Source organism: Tympanuchus pallidicinctus, unplaced genomic scaffold (assembly GCF_026119805.1).
Source record: "Tympanuchus pallidicinctus isolate F22 unplaced genomic scaffold, pur_lepc_1.0 scaffold13, whole genome shotgun sequence".
NCBI classification, from domain to species: domain Eukaryota; kingdom Metazoa; phylum Chordata; class Aves; order Galliformes; family Phasianidae; genus Tympanuchus; species Tympanuchus pallidicinctus.
In genome coordinates this window covers 6,016,798-6,039,095 of record NW_026294648.1, presented here as the reverse complement: position 1 = coordinate 6,039,095, position 22,298 = coordinate 6,016,798, and the positions used below count along the sequence as shown (strand labels likewise).

At 41.4% G+C, this 22,298-nt stretch overlaps 1 protein-coding gene across 1 annotated transcript in view; it reads left to right on the top strand.

Annotated features, from left to right (window-relative positions):
• Positions 1-22,298, top strand: part of DCX (doublecortin) — a 125,011-nt gene that overhangs the window by 40,001 nt on the left and 62,712 nt on the right. Inside the window, exons 2-4 of the mRNA XM_052673262.1 lie at positions 3,929-4,136; positions 5,665-6,055; positions 15,519-15,859. Coding sequence (XP_052529222.1) covers positions 5,692-6,055; positions 15,519-15,859 — 705 coding nt within the window. The 5' untranslated portion in view covers positions 3,929-4,136; positions 5,665-5,691. The remainder of the gene's footprint in view (positions 1-3,928; positions 4,137-5,664; positions 6,056-15,518; positions 15,860-22,298) is intronic.

Genomic DNA, 22,298 nt, shown 5'->3' with positions numbered 1-22,298 from the left:
TTGGCTGGGGCTTGCAGACCATATATCAAGCTTAGTTTGTTCAGCAGAAACATACTGACAACGTCTGTGAGCTTCTGCATGTTCCCCAACATAGAGGCAATGCATGTGGCAGATGTTTCCATGTCTTTCTGTAAGCTTTGCAGATTTCTGTTGCGGGGAAACTGTGTCACTGAACTGCCACCAAAATTTGCCTTGTAGAACCCACTGGATGTGGCAGGATTTATAAAAGAATACCTTGGATGAGGGTGTCTTGTTTTCTCTATCAGGGAATTTGTTTTCAGCCGTGGAATATTTATTCATCTATGTGATTTGTTGCTTTGTAGAATGGAGGGAATAAGCCAGATGAAATGTAATGTTGAAGGTATTTTTTGGATGAGTGTTGTGCTTTTTAGTGCTTTATTGTATCTGGATGTGTTGGGAATGTCTTTGATGAGTCACTGAATTAATTCTTTGGGCTGCATTGTTTCCAGATACTTAAAAAGGGTTTATTAGCACAGGGAATGGCCTTTTCACTTGTAGCATGCTTCTTTTTGATCCCTCAGAGGAAGGAACAGCTCCTTTCTCCTAAACTTCAGCAGAAGTTTATCTGATGCCAAAGTCATCTGCTGAAGTTGAGGGGGATCTGCCAAGGGTGTGGGGCTGCAGCAGCACAGAAGCATTAATTCAGCACAGCTGCAGGCTGTCTCCAAAGGAGTGACAGGTCCCACCCAAAGGGTGTTGTTGCTGTGGGATGCAGGTGAGAACCTCACACCCTCTGGCTGCTGCAGGTGGCCTTGGAGCCCAGCCAAACTTGGAATCTACAGCTTCCAACCTTTCCTCCTTCCCTGGATAGAAAACTCTGTCCCTTCTGTTCCCTGGGGTTTTCAGTGATTCAGGCTACAGATGGGACTGTAACAATCTGCAGATGGTTACAAGGCAAGGAGTGGGGCAGCTATGCTGTGAAGGTAAACCTCCTACTTTCCTGGCAGTGAGCTGAATTTGGCTCACAAGCTTTGGTATTTAAAAGCCTTTCGGATGTGTGTGGTCCATATAAAAATAAGTATTCAAAGGAAACTAACACTGCGTGGTGAAAATCTGTGAAGTGCTCATTGCTTATAGTACTATGTAGGAGAACCTTAACTCTATGGGCCAATATAGGATAGTTCTTCAATGAACTATCAGCTCCTCAGGTTTAAAGGCTGTTGCTCTATAGTTTCAGGAGTGAGTTACTGGCCTTATGGATCTTAGGTTTTGACTGCCTCAACACATTTGACAGAGCCCTGAAATAGTTATTTGTGGTCTCAGAATGCTTTGGCACAAGGATCTCATCCAACAGAGCTTTGAAAGGAGTGATCAGATATGACATCTTCAAAGCAGTCCAGAAGCATGGAGGTGAAAATAAAATTCAACATGCATCTGCATAGACTGACATGACAATGATGATCCAAGTTTTCCTACAGAAGCAGTGATCACTTGATTTAATTTTTTCCAAAAATTTTATCTGTGGTGCAGCCAGATTCAGGTGATTAGCACCCTTACATTATGATGTGCTATGAATAAACAAAATTTTTATAGAGTTCAGGACATATTATTAGCAAGGCAATGGAAGGCCGACATAGAAAGTACTTAAGATTGACTCCTGATAATAGAAACTGGGTTTTGTATGTACATATGGGGAAGTTAGCACAGAAACAGTCACAGAATCTCTTTCATCTGCACTCTGCTCTTCTCTGAAGTATCACAGTTGCTTGGCAATGGCAACAAACATGTCTTTTCCCAGATTTAGTTACATAGGCAGAAGTCTAAATGCTAGCTTCCTCAGAGGAAAGATGATTCACCTGATTTAAAGCAGATATTTTAATCTGAAAAGCTATATTTGTCTTTGCTTTTTAGCAAGATGAGGCTATTGATGGGAAGAAGAATTTTTCCAATTCTCAGTACCTCACGCTGCCTAAAATGGTTTAGATTTGTCTCAGGGAATGATTCTCTTCTGAAGTAAATAGGTTTTGACCAACATCAACTCCTCGGGGCCAGTGAAGAAGTATTCATCAAGAAAGAGTTGTTTATTTCCATGCCATATTGCCCAGCCAGCGTCTGTAGAATGAGATGATCCTGCTTTCACTTGCAGAGAAGCAAATGTGGTGTGATTCCATTGGGAATGTCACATCATTCTGGCTTCAGGGCTCTTCACCTCCAATGATGCTCTGGCTGCTGAGATTCTTCTTGCCTGTGGCAGGATTAAAGGGGGACACAGTACTTCCTGTGATTTGGGCACCTTATACAAATAACTTGGTTACACCAAAGATGGACATTGTTACCGCTGACTGTAGAGACCTTATTCTTCAGTTAGGAACAAATATCAGGTTTCTTGTCAATGTGCTTAACCCTGAATGATTTTAAAAGCAAGTGCCCATGCTCAAAAGCTTATGATAGTGTCCTGAGTAGGCATGTTCATATACACACACTTCGTTTTCTCATTGGTGGATGAGGTTTTGGGGGTTAAAAAGAAGAGCTGTCTTTTAATACTGTTCGAGACTATTTGCCCTCCTCATAGACTCCATAGGAGTCAAACTTGGGAGATAATTTGTATGGCATGAATTTACATCACCCTTCCACCTTGCCACAAACTAGTATCCAAATGCCTCAGGCATGCAAGACTGAAGACTAAATTTTATTTCCTTTCCTCTATTTTTGCGGTCGCTGCTCTGAGCACATGTATCATAATTTGTCTTTGCATTTTAAAAGTATGAAAACTTAAGACAGTCTCTTGTATAGTATAGGGAAGAATTGTTTATCGTGGACAGATTATGTGCATGGTGATGAATGTCCATATATCTGATTCGGGAATGGGAAGGAGAGTAGATCTGTGGCTTCCTCTGTAGTGATTCCATGAAGCACAAGGGGAGCAGATGACAGCTTTTGCAGAGGACACAAGGGAACCTTATATGAATGAAAAGATTTCGGGGAAGAAGAAAACTTTTCACAAATGTTATGTGTGAAAATTGCTGGGAAGAGGTGCTTTGAGTGGATTCATCAGCACTGCCTGGACAATCATCTACGGGACAGACAAAGCTGGAATAAATACTATTTTTTTTCCCTGTTTAAATGCATAATGTGCCAGAATGAAGAAAATCTGATGTTTTCATTCAAAACAGAGCATTGTTAGGAAAGATCTCCTTCTACAGATGGGAAGACCCTCCCATTTCCAAGCCTTATTCCTATTTAAAGTAAAGATAATACCAGCATCAGCAGGGTTAGGAGTGGGGTTTGCAGTGCTGCTCCTTTATGTAGGATGGAAATCTCTCTTATAGTGCAGGCGAAAGATTTTGTTGTCGCAGGGAAAGAGGCTAGTGCAATTTTGAAACAGATGAATTCTCCTGTTAAGTCCGAATTCTCTTTTGTTTGTTTGGTATATAAGCCAAACTGAATCTGTTGGGTTAGGTTTGTGTTGATTGACTCCATCCTGAACCCCTTGGCTACTTGAATGCAGAGCTTTGGTTTTGATGTATATCCAGTGCTAGTGGAGAAAAATTATTCAAGTGCGCTGCATGTGTAACCACCAAGTCAATTGTCCCTTCCTGCTTGCCAGTGTAAACCATGAATGCTGTGTGAAACCAGTACAGCAGCAGGACTGGGCCCAGTGCCACTGGTTAACTTTTTTTTCTTAAATTGCTTTACTAACACACTACAGCCTTGTGCCAGTATTGTAGGACGTAGTAAGCTAGTAGCCATGACCTCCCTATACTGTAATCCTATAAAACTGGTGCATCAGTCTAATTATGCTCTATTTTCAGTGGGGCCAGATGCTTTACTGGTGAAGTTAAAGCCAAGGAGAAATTTACTTCCTTCGGAACACAAGCCCCAAACTTACCCCTTTAAACTTTTTTTGCTTAACCATCTATTAGCATATCCAGAGCTAGAATGAACACACCCTTTTTTTCCCACTCAGATACAGAGAAGATTACAGTAAGATAAATGATGATTAGAGTAAAAACCATTGAGGCAAAGTTACCATGAAGGGATCGAACAAGGCACTAGGACCTAGGAGGCGTCTCATCCACCCTGGCAGGAATTTCTTGCTTGGAGCTCAGACAACAAAGGCAGAGCGAGCCTGGTTTTCTTTCTCTCAGCATCTCCACCCTGCGCGCTGAAAACCGGTGAGTAGAGCTCTTTCGAGTGACTTGCATGCAGAAAAGTAGCAGATGTCAGATGGAAGAGGAATCTTTCTTTTAGTACCTTACAGCATCTGCGGTTCATTTTTAAACAAAACCCCCGAATCCTCTGTTTCATTCCCGAAGTTGCTTGGATGTTTCATTGTTCAGTACGTGTCACCCGACTGCATGTACCCCAGCTGGCATTGTGCGGAAAACGTTCCAAACTTGGGGTTTCTCTGCAGATTGCCTGCATTGTCATCTGCTTTACCGCAGGCTGAGGACAATGATTTTTCTCGTGCAGGTCACGGTGACATTGTAAAACACAGCGAAGCAGCAGTTCTGGCAAACGTGAGGGGTGGGGAACTGATAGCAACAGCTTTTCCTAGATTTGTACCTGGCTGCCAAATGTGGGATGTAAATCCCATTTCTGCCTCGTGTTAACATGCAAGCAACATACGTGAGTTGCATGTTTCTAGTTTACAGAGGGAATGAAAGAGCAGGACTGGGAGGATTTCTCCTCCTTTTGTGTTGGGGTTTGGTGCAGGGGAAAGGTTGTTCTTAAGCATAAACTGAAGACCATGTGAAAATTGCTGATTACTGTCTGTCAGCTCAAGTCTCTGCTTTTCTGAGCTCTTCCCTTGCGCAAGGAGCCCCCCTGTGCTCAGAACAATGAAAGGTGAGCTGGCAGGGGCGGCGTGTCCCTTGGGCAGGGGGCACTTCCAGCAATTAAATCACTTAAGACCAGGAGGGGGGAGGTTGGAAGAGTTGGAAATAGCTCCTTTATTTTCTCCTCCTCATTAAATGGGAGCTGAAATGCAATTCAGAGGAGGCTCAGGCTGCTGAAAAGGGCTCATAGAAGCCTCATTTCAATGACAGATTTTTCTTTCCAGTCATTTCTTCTTAGAGATGTAGGCTGGTCCTGGGAATTGATTGATGGGCTGGGAGGGGGCTGCGGATAGGGGGAAGGGTGGGATGGATCTCATTGTTAACCCTTATTGAACAGGCTGTCACAAAGAAACTGCTTAGTCCCCTGTGACCATTCTTTCATAAATGCCAGTTTATTCTAATGTTAAATATTCAGATGCTCTGATTCCTTCCGTGATTCGACAGATTGAAGGGCTGACTCACTGGGATCTCCTTGTTTTCTGTTGCCAAAGGAAACCTCACAGGGCTCAGAGGTTTAATTCACTGCCAACTGGTGTTTGGATGAGTTTTTGGGGGCTGAGATGCAACTCCCTTTGGCTTCAAGTCCCAATTTACTACACTCCAAAAACTCCCAGGTGTAGGAGCAGACTGTTCTCTAGTAATATGTTCCCTGCCCCCAGTAATTGGATCCCTTTCACAGCGCGGACCCCTCCTACCCTCAGTCCCCAGAATCGATACAAATCTGGGTCAGGGGAGGGGGTGCTTCTCAAATAAATCTGGCCTGCTCCAGATGCAGCTCTGTTGTTTTTTTTCTTGCTGGACTGTGGCTCTGCTTGGCTCTAACCTGTCCTCTTCGCACTCCTTTTCTTCCCGTCTTCCTGCTCAGCTTCAGATCTTTAGGGTTCACCAAACTATGGAACTTGATTTTGGACACTTTGACGAACGAGACAAGGCGTCCAGAAACATGCGAGGCTCACGTATGAATGGGTTGCCCAGTCCTACTCACAGTGCTCATTGTAGCTTCTACAGAACCAGGACCTTACAGGCACTGAGTAATGAGAAGAAAGCCAAGAAGGTGCGTTTCTATCGCAACGGGGACCGCTACTTCAAGGGAATTGTATATGCTGTGTCTTCTGACCGCTTCCGAAGTTTTGATGCTCTCCTGGCTGACCTGACCCGGTCCCTGTCTGACAACATCAATCTGCCTCAGGGAGTCCGTTACATTTACACCATTGATGGATCGCGGAAGATCGGAAGCATGGATGAGCTGGAGGAAGGTAATTGGCATTGCTGGCTGGTGCAGTGAGGAGGCGGGGTGAGAAGGGGGCTGCACCACTTTGGCCTTTTCCTTAGGTCACATTTCCTGCAGGCCCAGGGATGCTTCTGCCCCTCTGTGTTGAACCTGCCGTATCTCCTTCCCTGCACGGAGATGCAGAGGAGTGTGGCAGCCCTCAAGGTGCCTCTGGCATGCTCGCTCTAGTGCAGATGCAGAGCTTGAGGGGTGTGTCTTACTCTGGACTAGACATGGCTGTGTGCATGGCTCAGGGGGCTGTCTGAGGGCATCCCTATGTCTGTCCAAACTGGGCTAGGGTCCCACTGGGGTTGGATGCATATGAGTAGAAAGTGCTATGCCTGTACGTGTGCTGGGGTCATGCAGTGCATATGTAACAGGGTTTCTGCACAATGTATGATGGGGGTAGGAGGGATTTATGCAGTGTTTAAGGGTGTGCAGTGTGGGGCTCATGAACAATGTGTATGGGAGCACTGGCTGGGATGTGTGGGGGATTATGGAATGTTGGGATGTGGGGTGAGTGTTTAAGGAGGTGTGTTAGCTGTTCAGGAAGCATTTGAGGAGTGTGGAGGGGTGTGTCAGGAGCTTGTGCATTGCATTTGGGGGCAGTTCATGATCAACGTGTGTGCATGGAAAGGATGTTGAGAGGGGTTGCACTTGGTTAAATTTGAGGTTTTATATGTAGAGATATGTGGAAGAAGTTGTAAGGAGGGTTCCTAGAGGGGGTTCATGCTCAGGGATGTGTTGGAAGGGTTATGCTCAGGGAATGTTGTAGAGGGATGTTGGGCTTTGTGTGTAAGAGGTGGTGGAGGATTCTTGCACAGTGATGTGTAAGGAAGGAGTGTTGGGGGGGTTCATATGCTGTGTATGAGTAGGGTTCACGTGGGGTACGTACAGAAGGTAGGTATGTTGAAATGGAGTGTGCGTGTGCAAGGAAGTGTATCTGGGGAGTGTTTCTACAGAGACTGTGTGTGGTGGGGGCTGATGTGGGCCATGCTGCTGTGGTAAGTTTGTGGAAAAGTGTGGGAAGACATCTCATATGTGGGGAAAAAAGGTCTGAGTGTGCAGGAGATGCTTGGTGCAGGTCAGAGTGCCTCTCTGTTTCTAGAGAGGCTGGCAGCGTGCCTGTTCCTTTGAGCATCACCTGGGCTGTGGGATGAAGGAATTACCATGAAGTTCAGCCTCTGCAGTGGTGGGCTGCTGCTGTGGGTGCTGCCAGGAGGATGCTCAAGGCAAAAATCACTGCAAAGCCAGTCCTGCATCCTTGCCTGAGGCATGGCCACAGGTGAGCTCTGCTGGTGGCACAGCTTCAGCAGGGTGCATGGAGAACGCCCTCTCTCTTGCTCTGCTTTTCTCTTTCCAGATCAATTCAGACACTTCATCCTTTGTTTGGGCCTGGAATACCCTGATTATCTTATTGCAAAAGGAGAGGTGCTTTCCTCTCTTCTTTGTTTTCTTCCAAGTAGATGGTCTGAGGGACGTGGTGACTTCAGAAAAGCCACAAGGCTTCTGCTTTAATAGGACAGTAATGTAAGCCCCTGAACTGCTGGGGCAACCTCAGCAGGGAATCATCAAGTGACCCTGAGTTTAGCCTCTTTTCCTTATCTGTCAAGTGGGATGCTCCTTTCCCCAAAATAGTGTGTGGAGAAAAGAACACAATGGAACAATAACATTTTTCACAGAACAGTTTTACTGGGAACAAGTCAATGCTTTTCACAGAGATGATGCAATCCTAGTAGAGTTATTCTCAGCTGATTTATCATACAGCTGTCAAATGGGCGTGTGGCCTCCCTAATTTTAGAGATTCTGCCATCTTTTTCTCATCACTTTTAATATGGCCACAGCCTATCTCTGATGACGGCTCTCAGTCCTTTTTTCTTTTGTTTTGGTCAGAAGTTAACAAGACTTTCATAATTACACTTGTTTTACAATGAAATTTGTGCTGCAGATAAGAAAGTACCTAGTTCTTCAAAATACATTGTTTTATTGATTGAGGTGTAGGCAGGGGACACTGACATTTGGGTTCTGGCTTTGTTCTACCAGAACAGTGTCTGGAAACAGCACTGAAGATGTGACACTGAAACAAAAATGGGATTGACTGTGTTGCAGTATCCCCAGCAGAGCATTAGCTAGAAGGAAAATAGAAACTGATCAAAATGAAAAAAAAGATAATCTAACATTTTAAAATGCAAAAGGAGATCTATCTGCTGTTATTAACAGTTTAATGATAATATTCCCATAGTGCTAATTTAGAAAGGCAATCTTGGAGAGGCACAAATACCATGGTTGCAGACAATCCTTTGTTAAACTATGCTACTGGTCTGTGTGTTTGTGTAACTGTGTTCTAGGTACACATGAAGAAAAACAACTTGAGCATATTTGCACTGTGGCATGCAAAACAGTACAGACACTTGACAGTATGTTTGCCATATAATTAGCTTTCTGGTTAGAGACTGACAGCAACTAAAGCAGTTTCAGTTGCTAAAAGGTGACTAACTTATTGTAATTTCCAGTAAATAAGTAGAACGTAGGAAATGAAGTTATTGGAGGGGCTAATTTGAGTTTGATTTTCAGTAGCTTGTAAATTACCACTAGTCTTTCACACCGCATTCTGGGTACTTGATTATTCTGCATGATTAAAAATGTGTTTATATGGTATAGTCTGAATGTACTTCTGTAGGGTAGAGAATGATACTGCATAATACCAATAACCTCAAGACAGCAGGTATTTCATATGAACAGAAATACTTGGTGAGCTACTAACTAATGGTTCTTGAAGTAACCCTTTGGATCTCTAGGGTCAGACTTGGTAGACGACCTTCCCTGGAATTAGGGGCCATTCTCCTAAGGTTCTTGATGAATGCATGTTTTCCTTTCCAGTCTGTCTAAGATGGAATAAGTGAAGTCTCTTCTACTCTTCTGGTCACATTTTGTATCTATCAGCTGGGATGTGCCTCTTGATCTGTACTGAACTTGGCACTGTCCACTTGTTCTGTACTGCCTCCTGTGCTGGACTTGTCTATGTTCATGTCTCCCAATGACTTTTAAAGTCGTCTTCTCTGATCATTTTTTCTCTCTTGCTATCACTAATACAGATCATCTTCATTCACTGCATTCATCGTCTTAATCTTGACTCCTTCTTTTCATAATCAATTTTAATGCATCTGTAAATATGCGAAGTGCATACTGCCATTGTTTAGAACTGTGTTCTTTCTTTATCTAGATGTTGATTTAATACAGTAGAGCATCCTATTCACTGTTCACCTCATCCTGACTATACGTAAATTGCTGACAGTGTCCTCTAGTTGCATGTTCTTTTGACTGAGTCAGGAGTGAATATTGCACCCAAGTGCTGCTATCTATCGTGGTTGTTCTAATCAATAAATGAGTTTTGGGAAAGAGCACCAGGTGAATTTTATTCCTTTCATTTTATGATGAGTTCTAGTGAACTCTCCCTGCCCAGAGAAATGGTAGTCTGAATATGTCAAGGTGCAGGAAGATATTACCATTGAGGAACTGAGATAGCAGTAGGCAGCCTGGTTTGTTTGTCCTAATTTTGTAGGACAGAAGAAAATGAACAAGAAAGATCAAACCTTGACTTTCAAGTTCATTCCATTCCTCAGTCTTTTTCAGGGCCTGGTCAGGGGTCTGGAGGTATGTACTTCTATCAAGCATTTGATTTTAAAGTGGACTTTGGTCCTATTTCTGGAGTTCAATTTTTTGTGAATAAAGAGTTCTTTGTAGCACATGGTGGGGGTCAGAAATAAATATGAAATAAGCCTATATTGACTACAAATACAGTATAGATGAGGCATGGTAGGTAAGGCCAAAAATGCAAACTATGGATTAAAATCAATATTTGAGAGATGGTATGTCTCTCAAACTGCAGAGCTTCTCCTCTGTTGAGCTCCTGGTGTGCCAAAGCTATTAGGCAGGGTCAGAAGGCCCATCATATAATGGATTTATGCTCTTGTCCTGTACCGGGCTGTTCTGGTCTGAAATCAGCCCCTACCTTAGTTTAAACATTAGAAAAATCTGAATGGAATTATGTTTTGTTCAGTGGGGTTTCATTGCAAATGTTCTTGGGTTATGTATGATATTTGAGGAAGTGTTTCCAAGCTTTTGTCATACCCTGGAGAGTCTTTTCTGGAGTCTTGTTCAGGAATATTTAAAGTAGACACGGGAGAGGCTCCACCTTAGAGCTGTACAGAGCCTGGTGCGTGTTGAGACTGAGGGCTTGGTAGGAAGTGCATCAAAGTCTCCACCCAATGCATGCATGTTCCACTTTGTCTGGAAAGCTGAAGCTCCTGTAGTCCAATATTGAAACCTTGGTAACTTGGCATTGTTTGCTGTGACTGTTATCCCTAGAGCTAGGTTAATTATATCCTGTATAGCAATACATATTGTTGTTCTGTTTTATTTCCTTGATGATCTGAGCTGCCGCACTAGGATTAGTATGGTCCCTTGGAATGGAGTCAAGATTAGTAGGTAACCTGGCATGATGAATCTTTATCATATAGTTGTGAAGGCAACTGGGTAATCATGCATTTCATTTTCTCTTTCTTTTTTTTTTATTTTTATTTTTAGTTTTCCAATAGAGCATGAAGTGCTTCTCATGAGGAAGCTCCACGTGGAAGAGCCAAAGGAAGCTCTTCCACTGTTCCTTTTGCTCTGGTGAAGTAGGTCTTGAGGCAGAAGACAATCATTTTCAGTGCATAAAGTAGCAGGAAATTCACACATTTGAATTCAAGAGCCTACTTTAACACAATATATAATGAACTCTGTGAGGAGTTAAGTCCACTTAAGTCCTACTGAAGTCATAGTAAATCCCATGAAACATGAAAGCTGGGCACAGTAGCAAAGTCTCAACTTCGAGGCAGTAGAGCTAATAACCAAAATAATTGACTGCAGTCTACAGAGACAGTTTTTGGAATAACTACTAGCAGTTAGACTTTCAAAATGGCCTCAATCCAGCTTTTCCAATTTTTCTCAACTTCTGCACGGAATTCATTATACTTGAAAACTTGCTGGTGCACGGCAAAACTTGCTGATATACGTTGATAAAAGATAACTTTTTTTTTTCCTGAAAGTACAACCCGTCATTTTTAGTATTGTCAAAAGAAGCCCTTCTAAGAGGGTTGAAGGCTTAGCACCCGTCTTGAGCTTAGAATCTCTGAGAAACCTTCTCTAAGGCAAACCTTATCTTTGCTGAGATCATCCCTTCTTTAGGAGCTGAATAATCTAATCGCCTTGTGCTTCTATCAAATCAGTAGCACAGTGATGTGTAATGTAGGTATAGCCAATATGGTTGTATGATACAAGCTGTGGCTTCAGGTGGCAAACATGCTGGCTTATGGTCAAAGCTCTACATTCAGTCCATCTATTGCTAACAGTAGGATGAAAAGAATAAATAAAAGCTCTAGCTGGTCTGATGGCACAGTGGGAAACGGTGATACCTCCAGAGCACGCTGTCATGATGCCAAGTGCACAACATCCTGCAGGGCTTTGGCTTTGCAGTCCAGAAAGGGCATCTTGCACTGACCTAGCACTGCACTAGAAAAATGCTGTTCTTAGCACCGCTGCTCTCATGCCTGTAGTGCCATACTGAGCAGCAGTTTGGATGTTGCCTGGTATGTTACTTCTCATCTTTACCAAAGCCTCCACCCCCATGTGAAATTCTTTGGTGCTGCCATTTGGGGTTTTGTTCGGAAGCAGAAAAATGGCTGTTCACTGTACTCATGGCTCCAGCTGTGTTTCTGCACATGCACACAGTTGCTTATTGTCTGAATATATGTTCCTGAAAATATTTGTGTGCAGGTTTTATGTTCAGGGCTGGGGAGTAATGTACCTCTTGGAGTTACTCCTTTGACTGAATCTCATATCTGCTTCCTCCCTTTCTCTGTTATGCTGTACTCTTCTGCAACCATGTTGTACTTACCAGTTATACTTCTGGCACAAATGCACACCTTGAATTCTCATTAAAGATTCATCTACGTATTGATGTAGTAGAGAAACCACTCCTCTCTGCTAGAAATATTCCCCCGTAAGATTTCTCTCCTTGGTGAACCTATGGCCACAGTGCACATACTCAAAACTGGAAAGTTCAAATGACTTCAGACCATTCTTGCTTGATTATACTACTACTTTATGGTAAAAATGTGGGTAAAACTCAGCTGTGTAAAGTGAAATAGCAAATGTTCCTGGTTGGCAAATGGTAAAGGGGATGTGCCTTACTGAGGAATTTCATTGACATAGTTATGATTTGACAGCCAAAAACTGAGTTTAGAAATACATAAATTGTAGTTAATTTAAATTGAAACTAATGCTTCTGTGGTCAAGGAAGATGGAAATGCCTTTTCCTGGGAGCTATAAAGCCATAACTGTGGAAATGATACTAGGAAGAGCCACTATTCTGAAGGGTGGAGCAGTGTCACTGTAAGCAAACTTCTGGTCAGTTTTAGAATTCAATAAAATATCTGCTAGGAATCAGGTTAAATAAAACCAAGTGAGAATGGACAGATGATATTTTCCACTTGTGCCTGTGAGCATAATCTGAAAGTTTTATCCACAAGTACCTAGCATTGCATTTGTGGAAGCAAAGCATAGGCATGTTGCAATATGCCATTATTGCCTTTGGAGCCAGCTGTTCTAAGTACACTAAGCAACTACACAGTGCAGTGAAGAATTTCAAAGGATTCACGTGGAATTAAGAATGATAGCACTCTCCTAAACAGACCATTAATATCTTAAACTCACTTTAAAATGTGGACCTTAGTGAATTTTCCATAAATAAGACTTCATGTTTTTATAAATCACAGCATATGCCTATACTTTATTTAGTTGTGGTCTCCCAAAATATTGTGTAAAAACAAGTTATATTCAAGCCCAGCACCCCTTTGGTAGCTGATTGCTACTATTTTTCTGGTGTGGAAGCAAAGGCACAGGTCTGAACCTTTCACAGAAAAGCAGTGGTGAGAATAGGATTCAAGTCACTTCATATTGCATTTAGGTACAGAAATCCCTTTTCCCAAAGCATAATGTTACTGTTCTGTTCAGCATGCTCCCAAAGGCTCTGCTGCTTGGGAATTATCAGCTTGAGGAAGCTCAGGTTCTTAGGAGGGCTAATTCCCTGTTTGAGCATCTCAGACTCAGTGCTGTGCTTCGTACTCAGTTATGAAAGTGCTGAGAAGCATGGGCCTCCTCTGCACCAGATGTTGCTTGGCTGAAGCAGATAAACAATGGCTTATCGCTTATTAATCAGAAAGATTTAACAAATACAGCATTTCTGGAAAACAATCAGTAACTCCAGCGGGGATCCTTCATAACGTATGGAACTTTGTGAGATGTTTTTGCTTCTATTGGGTCCAATTCAAGAAGTGTGAGGCACTAAAGGAGCTTCACTTATGAGTGCTATATGAGCAGTTTATCAAGGAGTTCTGCTGATAGCACGCATACTCCAGCTATAGATTGATTGTTCACACCAATAGAGCCTCCTGCTGGGGTTCTGTTAGTCTGGAGTGCGCTAGTTAATAAATAGTATCCATCTTGAGACTTGTTAGATTTCTGCCTTCTGTGTTTCTGTCATTACTTCAGAAGGGACAACAATACCTGCTGCTTGGCGGTAAATGACTGCGGTGCTCTGCTGTTCAGGAGACAAAAGCTGCTGTTGGGGATGTAACTGCTGAGAGCACACACTGCTTTCTGGCAAGTGAAATACAAAGTCAGGGCAAAAAGAAATCCAAACAATTGAACAGCCAAACATTCTGTAGCTTTTCAGTGGATTTTTGTGAATTCAAACACCAACGGTGGCAAGGATATAAACAGTGTGCGCTCCTTTGTTTTAAGCCTTTAGTAAGGCCTCTATGTGTGTGGTGTTGGTCTCTCCATGCGTTCCGTGAGGATCATCTCACTGCATTCACTAAAAAATGCCATTTAGTCATCAGAAGGATAACAGTGTGAGCACTGTGTACAAGGTGTATGTTTCATGCTTGGATCATACATTTTTCTGTGGAAATCGGTGGGCTCTTTGGAAATCCACATTTACACCTTTGCCAAGTAGATGTAAAATCCTATCTGGAAAGATTCCATATTGAAAAGCCAGATTCAGATGCGGGGCAGGCTCTTCAAAGACAGCAGGCCATGGAGTTTGTAGGAGGTAACAGATAAGGAAATGCAACTGCTTCTGTATCTGAAGAAGGATTTTTTTTTTTTTCTTATTCAAAATGGCCTTGATATTAAAATGTAGATTTAACTCAACACCTAAAGAACTGTAGGATCAGTCCAACAAAGCACAAAAAGAAACTTTGTAAGATCCTGCAGGTACCCATTTTATATCTTCAATTCCTATTAAAATTTTATCTAATGGTGAGACAAAGGGCAAAGGCTTTTTCCTCTAACACTGTTTTACTGTTTGTCTTTTTTTTTGTTGTTGTTTTTGTTTCTGTGCATCCTCAAATGCTCAGCAGCCTGAGTCATTTCAGACTAGACAGCTCAGCTACGTTCCCTTAGGGAGACTGCTTCACAGTCTCATTCTAGTAATAAATCCTCTAGGATCCATCAGACTTGCAGGCCCCAAAGAAGCTCCTACAAATCCTTCTTTAAGGTGATTTTAAAACCTTAGGTAGATAGAATCCTATAAATTACAGATGAAGCTTGAAACTAATTTTGGATGGGATAGAGTAGGGCTTTATTTCTTTTTCTTTTTTTTCCAATGAGTTACTACTAGGATCATGTAACATTTCACCCTTCTCTACTATGTCTATATTTGGACTTAATGTATTTTTGGTTGGTACCAGCCATTTTGAAGCAAACAGTAATATTTGGTATAGTGTTCTATCTTAGCTGCTATTAGATCTGACTAATAAATCACTGACACTAAGTGAAGTGTATTTGTTATGCCTGCTAGATTTATCAAAGATGCTTTTTGACAAAGATTGTTTAGTACTGGATTTTCATAATTCTTCAGTCTTTACAGAACAGGTACTTTGTGGATGGATGTTGATATCCTCTAGGAAGGGGATGATGGGCTGAAGTAGTAACTAGGTCTGTAAAGATGGAGAAGAAGCTCACAGATTTGCAAAATAATTTCGGTGATTAAATGAATTAGATGTTTATGAACTTTTAGACAGCTTAGTGGCATTTTCAGGTAACTAATACCTTTACGAATCTCAATCTTATTTAATCCCAGGTTTATGTGACTGACAGTGTGTGTTTGCTGATGTAAGTTGTCTGACCTGCTTACACTGGGGAAATGCTAAATCATATTTTAAATAAGCATAAATCTAAAATATATAACTCACACAATGTTTTAAGAATAAGATGTCTTTGAAGTTCTAATGAAAACTGTGATGAATGTTTTACATAGTTAATGGGGGAAAATGTGTGCTTTCTGTTTCTTATCAGTCTTAGGGTAAGGACTGTATTATACTGGTGTTTGTTTCTTTTGAAAGGAGAGAGTTACGTATGCTCATCTGACAACTTCTTCAAGAAGGTGGAATACACGAAGAATGTCAATCCCAACTGGTCTGTCAACGTGAAGACATCTGCCAACCAGAAAGCACCTCAGTCTCTGGCCAGCAGCAACAGCGCCCAGGCAAAGGAGAACAAAGATTTTGTGCGTCCCAAGCTGGTAACCATCATCCGCAGTGGGGTGAAGCCCCGGAAGGCAGTCCGTGTGCTCCTGAACAAGAAGACGGCCCATTCGTTTGAGCAAGTTCTCACTGATATCACTGAAGCTATAAAGCTGGAGACAGGAGTGGTCAAAAAGCTGTATACTCTGGATGGAAAGCAGGTAGGAGATTTTACAGATGTTGCCTTTTTCTTTTTTTCTTATCTTGATGCTTTGCTGATTCAGAACAATTTTTGAAGCCTAAAATTAACCTGAGATGATCACTGCCATCTGTTCTCTTGAAGTCAGACTTCCCATGCCAGTGGTTAAGTTACTAAATTGTCACTGATATCAATATCAAGTGAAGAATGCAGCCAACCATCTGAGTGAAACAGATGCTCCATCCTGCACGCCAACGTGCATTGTGTGTCTTTCGGGCCAGCTAAATAAATAACGTGGGGAGTTCAGCTTATGGCCACCAGTTGATTTGCCTCTGAAGTAATTACAAGAGCTCTCATGCTTTGGATTCACTGAGTGAAAATGTGTTGCTTGACTTGCCCTGCCTCCCACCGTGGCCTTGCTAAGATCCATGTATGCTCTCAATAATGAGGAGGAAAAGTATGGAACTGTTGCATCATCTTGACTAAATACATGAATAGATAATGTGCAGAATGGGTCTAGGGGCAGAAATATTTAGGTGGTGGTCATAATATGCTTCGTGTCTGCATTTTCCTAGAACTGAAATAAACATCTGTGTCTTGTTAGCAACTACACAGCAATAAGGCATTTCATATTACCATATCTATGAAAACCTTTAAAAGAATGCGGAGGATAGCTCTGGGGACTGGGAAGAACTGGATTCTTCTTTAAGGAAAATTCTGATCTTGATTTAATAGTTGTGAGTCTGCTGTAATTCAGTGATAATCTTATTTTTTTTAATCTGTTTTTCTTACTCCAGCTCTTTTGTTACAGTTGGACACTGGCTCTTCTAGGATTTTATGCTGTTGCTTTAAATTAACTCTCCTATCTTTGGAGAAAATTATTCAAATACCTTGCCAACACTAAGCAGTGAGTCCAACCAACCAACATGCAGCCTTTACAAATGAAAATGTTTGTCCTTTCAGCACCCAACATTGGCTCATTAAGTGTCCAAGTCCAGATACAGTGTCTGTGAGCTGAATGTAGCTCTTGCTTTGTCCCAGCCCATACATGTTAGTATCTTTGCAGCCTGTACAACAGTTAGTGGCTGTTTATAGTTTCAAAGATAAGAAATCTCAACTGCCTATCAAAGATTTTCTTTCCACTTGCCTCAGCCCTGCTCTTGTATCATTGTAAGTCATACAGCTTATATGACATACACAGGTGGGCAATTTTCCAGCTAAGCTGACTATACAGTAGCATGTTGTAGTGATACAGGATGTGTGATGTACTGGGAGCACTGGAAGTGGTTGTGAGGATAGGGAGAGGAAGGACAAATGATTCTTTTGCACTGAGGAAAATCATATGTGGGCACAGGACCGTGCATCTTGAATCACAGCAGCTTTAAAAAAGGCCTAATAGATGGATCTGACCCAAAATCAGTTGTCTCCTGTTGTCTTGTTGCACTCACAGTTGTGAGGATGAGAATCTTAATCTGGATGAGTAGATTGCCTCTATTTTTTGAGAATAGCCGACAATTTGGAGATCAGATGCAGATTTGGATGAAGCATGGAAACTCTTGGCGCATGCCCCATTGGCATACCACCTTCTTTTCTGTTTTTAAACTATTTGCAGGAATAAACAGTGTTTTCCCCTCCGCCTCTGATGGTAAGCAAGACTGAATCAGCTCATAAACTGGACTGTGTTTATGGGCTGTTGGTTGTACTTCCTTGGGAAATTCTGTTAGTTGTTAAGCAGAAATTTGGGAAATGCTGCTTGCTTTCGAGTTACAGATTGCCTAGAGTAGTGCTGCTGCGGGGCTGAGTGCAGTCTGGTGCTGGAGTGGCTGCCTTTCGTGGAGGCATGGCTGAGGATGGAGCACTAAGATCTATGTAATTTAGCAATTTTGACTGCAAATGCATAGCAGCCACAACATATGCTTATATATCCAAAAGGAATTCAAGAACCTTGAAGGAAAGCAGCCTTGCTTTCCTCAAGTCAGCCTTAGAGATCCATAGAGAGTGGTGCCTACATTTTGTGCTTTGTTCATTGGGGCAACCTGAAAATTTCATCACTGTTTTTTGCTACAGAAATCTGATTTCAGTAAAGTCTAATTTAAGTTACCACATTTAACTTGTTTTACTAGCTTTATAATTTACCATTTTATGGAATGTGATATTACATTATGTTAGGTACCACCAGCAGTTTTACTGCATGCAAATGTACATTTTGTATTGCAGTTAATGAGAGCAATAAGATTTTGTAATTTGACAGTAATGCAATGTTTGATATTTGTGGCATCAATTATTGCTGGAGGTCCCTGAGGAGCAAATCTGATTTACCAATGCTTTGTTCTTACTGGGAAGTTTCCTTGAATGCTTATATTTTAATCTAAGCTTATTTGAAATCTCCTACCTATGTGTGTTTTCACAATGCAGTTTTCCAAGCCAAAGCCAGAAGCTTCTGCTTTGAGCACTGTGTTTGCTGTTAGGGTTTTGTGACATACTGCTCCATAAAGTCTGACCTTCAATATGATATTAAAGGTTTTTGCATGTCTGATTCTGACATTAGAAAAAAGATTCTTGAATGCCTAATTCTCATGAATAGTACTTTATTTTCAGGAGAAAATATTCACACAAATGTGCAAGCTGCTCAAAGCTGAAATACTGACAAGAATCCTGACAGTCCATCTCTTTGAGTGTCATCAGAGGCACATTACACTCTCTGCTGTGAAATGATAAAATTTACAAAAGGAACGTACAAAGGAAAATCATCTTTCCCTGCTCCATGGACTGTAATTTAATGAGAGCTGATTATTTTATTTATAGGCATTTCCATGGTGCTCATCAGTAGAGTAATCAAGATGCTTCAGAAGTACAGACAGTAGTGGCAGTGATAGACTGGTGTGTAAATAATTATATTTCTATGCACTGCAGACCTGCATTTGGAATGAGAAAGCAGTTAATTCAGAGCTGGATGGGATGAGGTACATCTGAATGAATGTAGCACTTAAAACAACAGTGGGTTAGATTTTTTTAAGGAAGTTTGTTTCTTGTTACATCTCAGATTGTTACCCTTTGGAATACTACTACCATTTTGAAATTGCGGAATTAGAATCTTGTGTTTAAGTAGCTTACTTTACTTGCTCTTGCATACATTTTTAGTGCTTTTGCCTAGTCTGCTGCTTCTCTCCTTGGAATATATCACTGCCTTATTGAAAAAAAACCCTAGAACTCAGGAGCTTCAAATTATTGACCAAAGAAGAGTCATAACAGAATCACAATACAGATTTGTTTTCAACTCTCACAGCTACATAGAATGTAGTATCTGCCAAAGAACTCAGTGCATTAAACAAAAACTTAAGACAGTAGATTAAATTCAGCACTTTGTTTCATGACTGCAACTCCTATTCTGCTGAGATAGATGTAATAAATGTGTATGTATACATGGGTGTGTGCAGGACTGAATTTGGTCTGACCTGTGGGTCATGTCATAAAGCAGTTGTATTGGCAGATTCTTTCTCTTTCTTTAAACTGTTACAGTTATATCCAGTGTCCCAAATAAGTCTGGATTCCTGGGAACACCGACTGTTTTATAAATACATGATGACAGTTCCTGCCTCATGTAGTTAAACTGAATTAGAAAGCAGAATTTGACACAGTGGATGAAGTTGCATTCAAATATTTTGAATGCAGTAGTCTAAGTAGACCTTGCAAGTGTTGTATAGACATACTGTGCCATTTGTGCTTGAGCTTCTTTCACTGTGCTGTACAATAAATAGGTGTTTAGGACAGAGGAAGCAATTTCATGACTAACAGCCCTGTGCCCACCTTCTGCCTTCTGTATCTTGCTTTGCAGGTGGTGTCTGTCAGCATTTATTCCTACTTTAAGAAATTAACTGAAAGAGTTAATGTCTTTTGTCCATACTGAACTTCTTTTATCCTAAGCTGTCTTGCATTCCAAAGTCTTAGTAATTCAGGATACATACAAAGAGGTCTATACAAAAGAAACTAGTCTGGTTTTTTTTTTTTTAATGTGAATTACTGTTATTGGATGAGTGTGCAGCTCTAGAAGAGCCAAAAATGTATGCAGTAGGTTCAGTACTATCTTATAATTAAGATGCTTTTCAATGGTATGGAATTCTTTGTCTTTTCTTTAGCAGATGTATTGCCATGTCTTAATCAACTAAATGCCCCTTTCCATCAGTTAGCATCACTGAGTAAAGAAAAAATGTACTGCTCAGGTGAGAGAGAGCTCATAGGCTCCAATTCCCCATAGATGTTCTGGTCAACAATCAGGACAACTGAATGCCATTTTTTGCCATAGTAACGTACAGTGATCTGCTTTGGATTTTAAAATCTTCAAGCACAGGGAGAGGTCATGAATATACTATTTATTTGCTTTTATCTGGCCCAGACAAAGTGCTTCTATTCCATCTGAGTGTTAGCTGTCTCACCAAATGGAATTATATACTTTTATATGTCACGGTACTTGTGAACATACTCTCAAAATCATTTCTAGTCTTAATAAAATGATCCCTTCTGGCAGTCTTTTTATTGATGAGGATTTCTTGCGGCAGGTGATGAGTGGAGTTTATCTGATTGCAAAACTGATGCAAATGCACAGGAGACCAGCCCACCTTTCCTGTTCAGAGAAGAAATTCCCATTTCATTTTAGATGATTTGCATTGAGGAAGGACAGCAGCTGCAAGGAGAAAGAAGCAGGATGACTAAGCTCACAACGTGCTAAAAGTTGATTCTTTCACGTAACAGCTAACAAAGTAGTTGGTAAAGCAGCATCTGGTGCTTCACTACTAGTGAAAATGTACCCTGGGTGCATCAAGTTGCACTGGAGAGACCAAACAAACGTTGGAGTTGTTGCACTGATTTTAAGCTGGGATTTGGAAACAAACCAGTAAAAATTTCACCACTCAAGTACCGCTGCTAGCAATGGACCAAACTCTATTGCTAGGATAATGTAGTTCTATTAATGCATTAATGAATTTTAATTAATACGACACAGAATCAGGTTTGAACCAAAATATGCAAATGCTTCCAACTGCTGTGATTTGTAATTGATGCTGGAGAAGGTGAATAAGCCCATGACTTATCTAGTAACATCTGCATTGCTGAAAGATCAGGGGTAAAAATAAAGAAAGAAATCCCCCTAGAGCCCTGGAGTGAGTTAGTTTGTGCCCTGAGGCATGAGGTTCAAGGCTGCAAAGCAAACAAATTGGTTTGCATGTTGGAACATGCAAAGAAGTTGAGGTGATGTGATGTTGAGACTAGAATGTGAAATACCTTGTCCTTGTGAGACTTTGTAACTGCCCATTTGGATTCTGAAAGGTTCCAGAACAAAGTAATTTAATTCACTTGTGAAAACTTTACCTTTTGAAGATTTACCTTCAAAACTAATGGGAGGGAGGAATAGGAGATGAGTCTATTTCTTAATCCTGCATCCTGCAAAAGGATCTGCGAAAGCTGGCACTAATGGGTGAATCCTGTCTTCCCTCCCTGCTGCCTAAAGCCATAACAATGAGACTGTATCTGTTCTGCATCTTTTTCCCAGACCTTTTTAGGGCTTCTTGTTGGCTGCTGAGACTTGGCAGGCCTTTCATAAACCTCCCATTTTGATATCAGGACAGGTCTGGCTCAGGACTAGCACAGAAATAACACAGGCAGCTCTGCCCTAGCACCGGTCACTTTGTTCTAGGATTAATTCTGTGCTTCATGCCTTCTCACTGCATTTGCAGGCTGCTCCGAATCAGGTTGTTTGTGTGACATGACTAGCAAATGCATGTCATGCAAAGAAGAGTAAGTAATAATGTATGGGCTTAAGAACTTCTGAACCCAAGCCACTTACATGGCTAGACAAGGCAGCCTGGTTCCCTATCTTTAGGGAGCTCTTAGTCTAAGCTAGAAATTCAGCTTTGCCTGATTCATGCAACGACTAGACGCTAACGCAGACAAAACCAATTTGGCCTCAGGTATCCCTTAAGGATTTTATTATATGCTAGAGTGAATAAGCCAGGCTTCCATGAACGCGTATCTAAGTACTAATGATGAAATATTCAGAAGATTTTTAAGGTATTATTCAGAAACCTTATGCTTCTTAATTTCTGTTTACATTGGTCTATGGGCTGCAGAATCAGGGATAAAAGAGCCTGTCTAGGATACTAATGGCTTCCCCAGAGTGTGCCCATCAGACACTGTTGCTGAAACTGTACCTAGCTAGTGTCTTCAGTACTGTGCCAACCACAGACAGTAGTGAAAAATGCTCTACAGCTGTAGTACTGATGCTATGATAACTTCTGCCAACAAGCAAGCTGAGAATGGTGCCTCCACTCCTTGTGAGCATAAAGAATTACTGACTCAAACACGTTTACTGAATACCTATAAAAGCTGTTATGTTCTAGCTCTTTTTTTTCCTTATAGCTGATCAATTGATTTGTATTGCGGCCTGTTTAAAAATAAATGACCGAAGA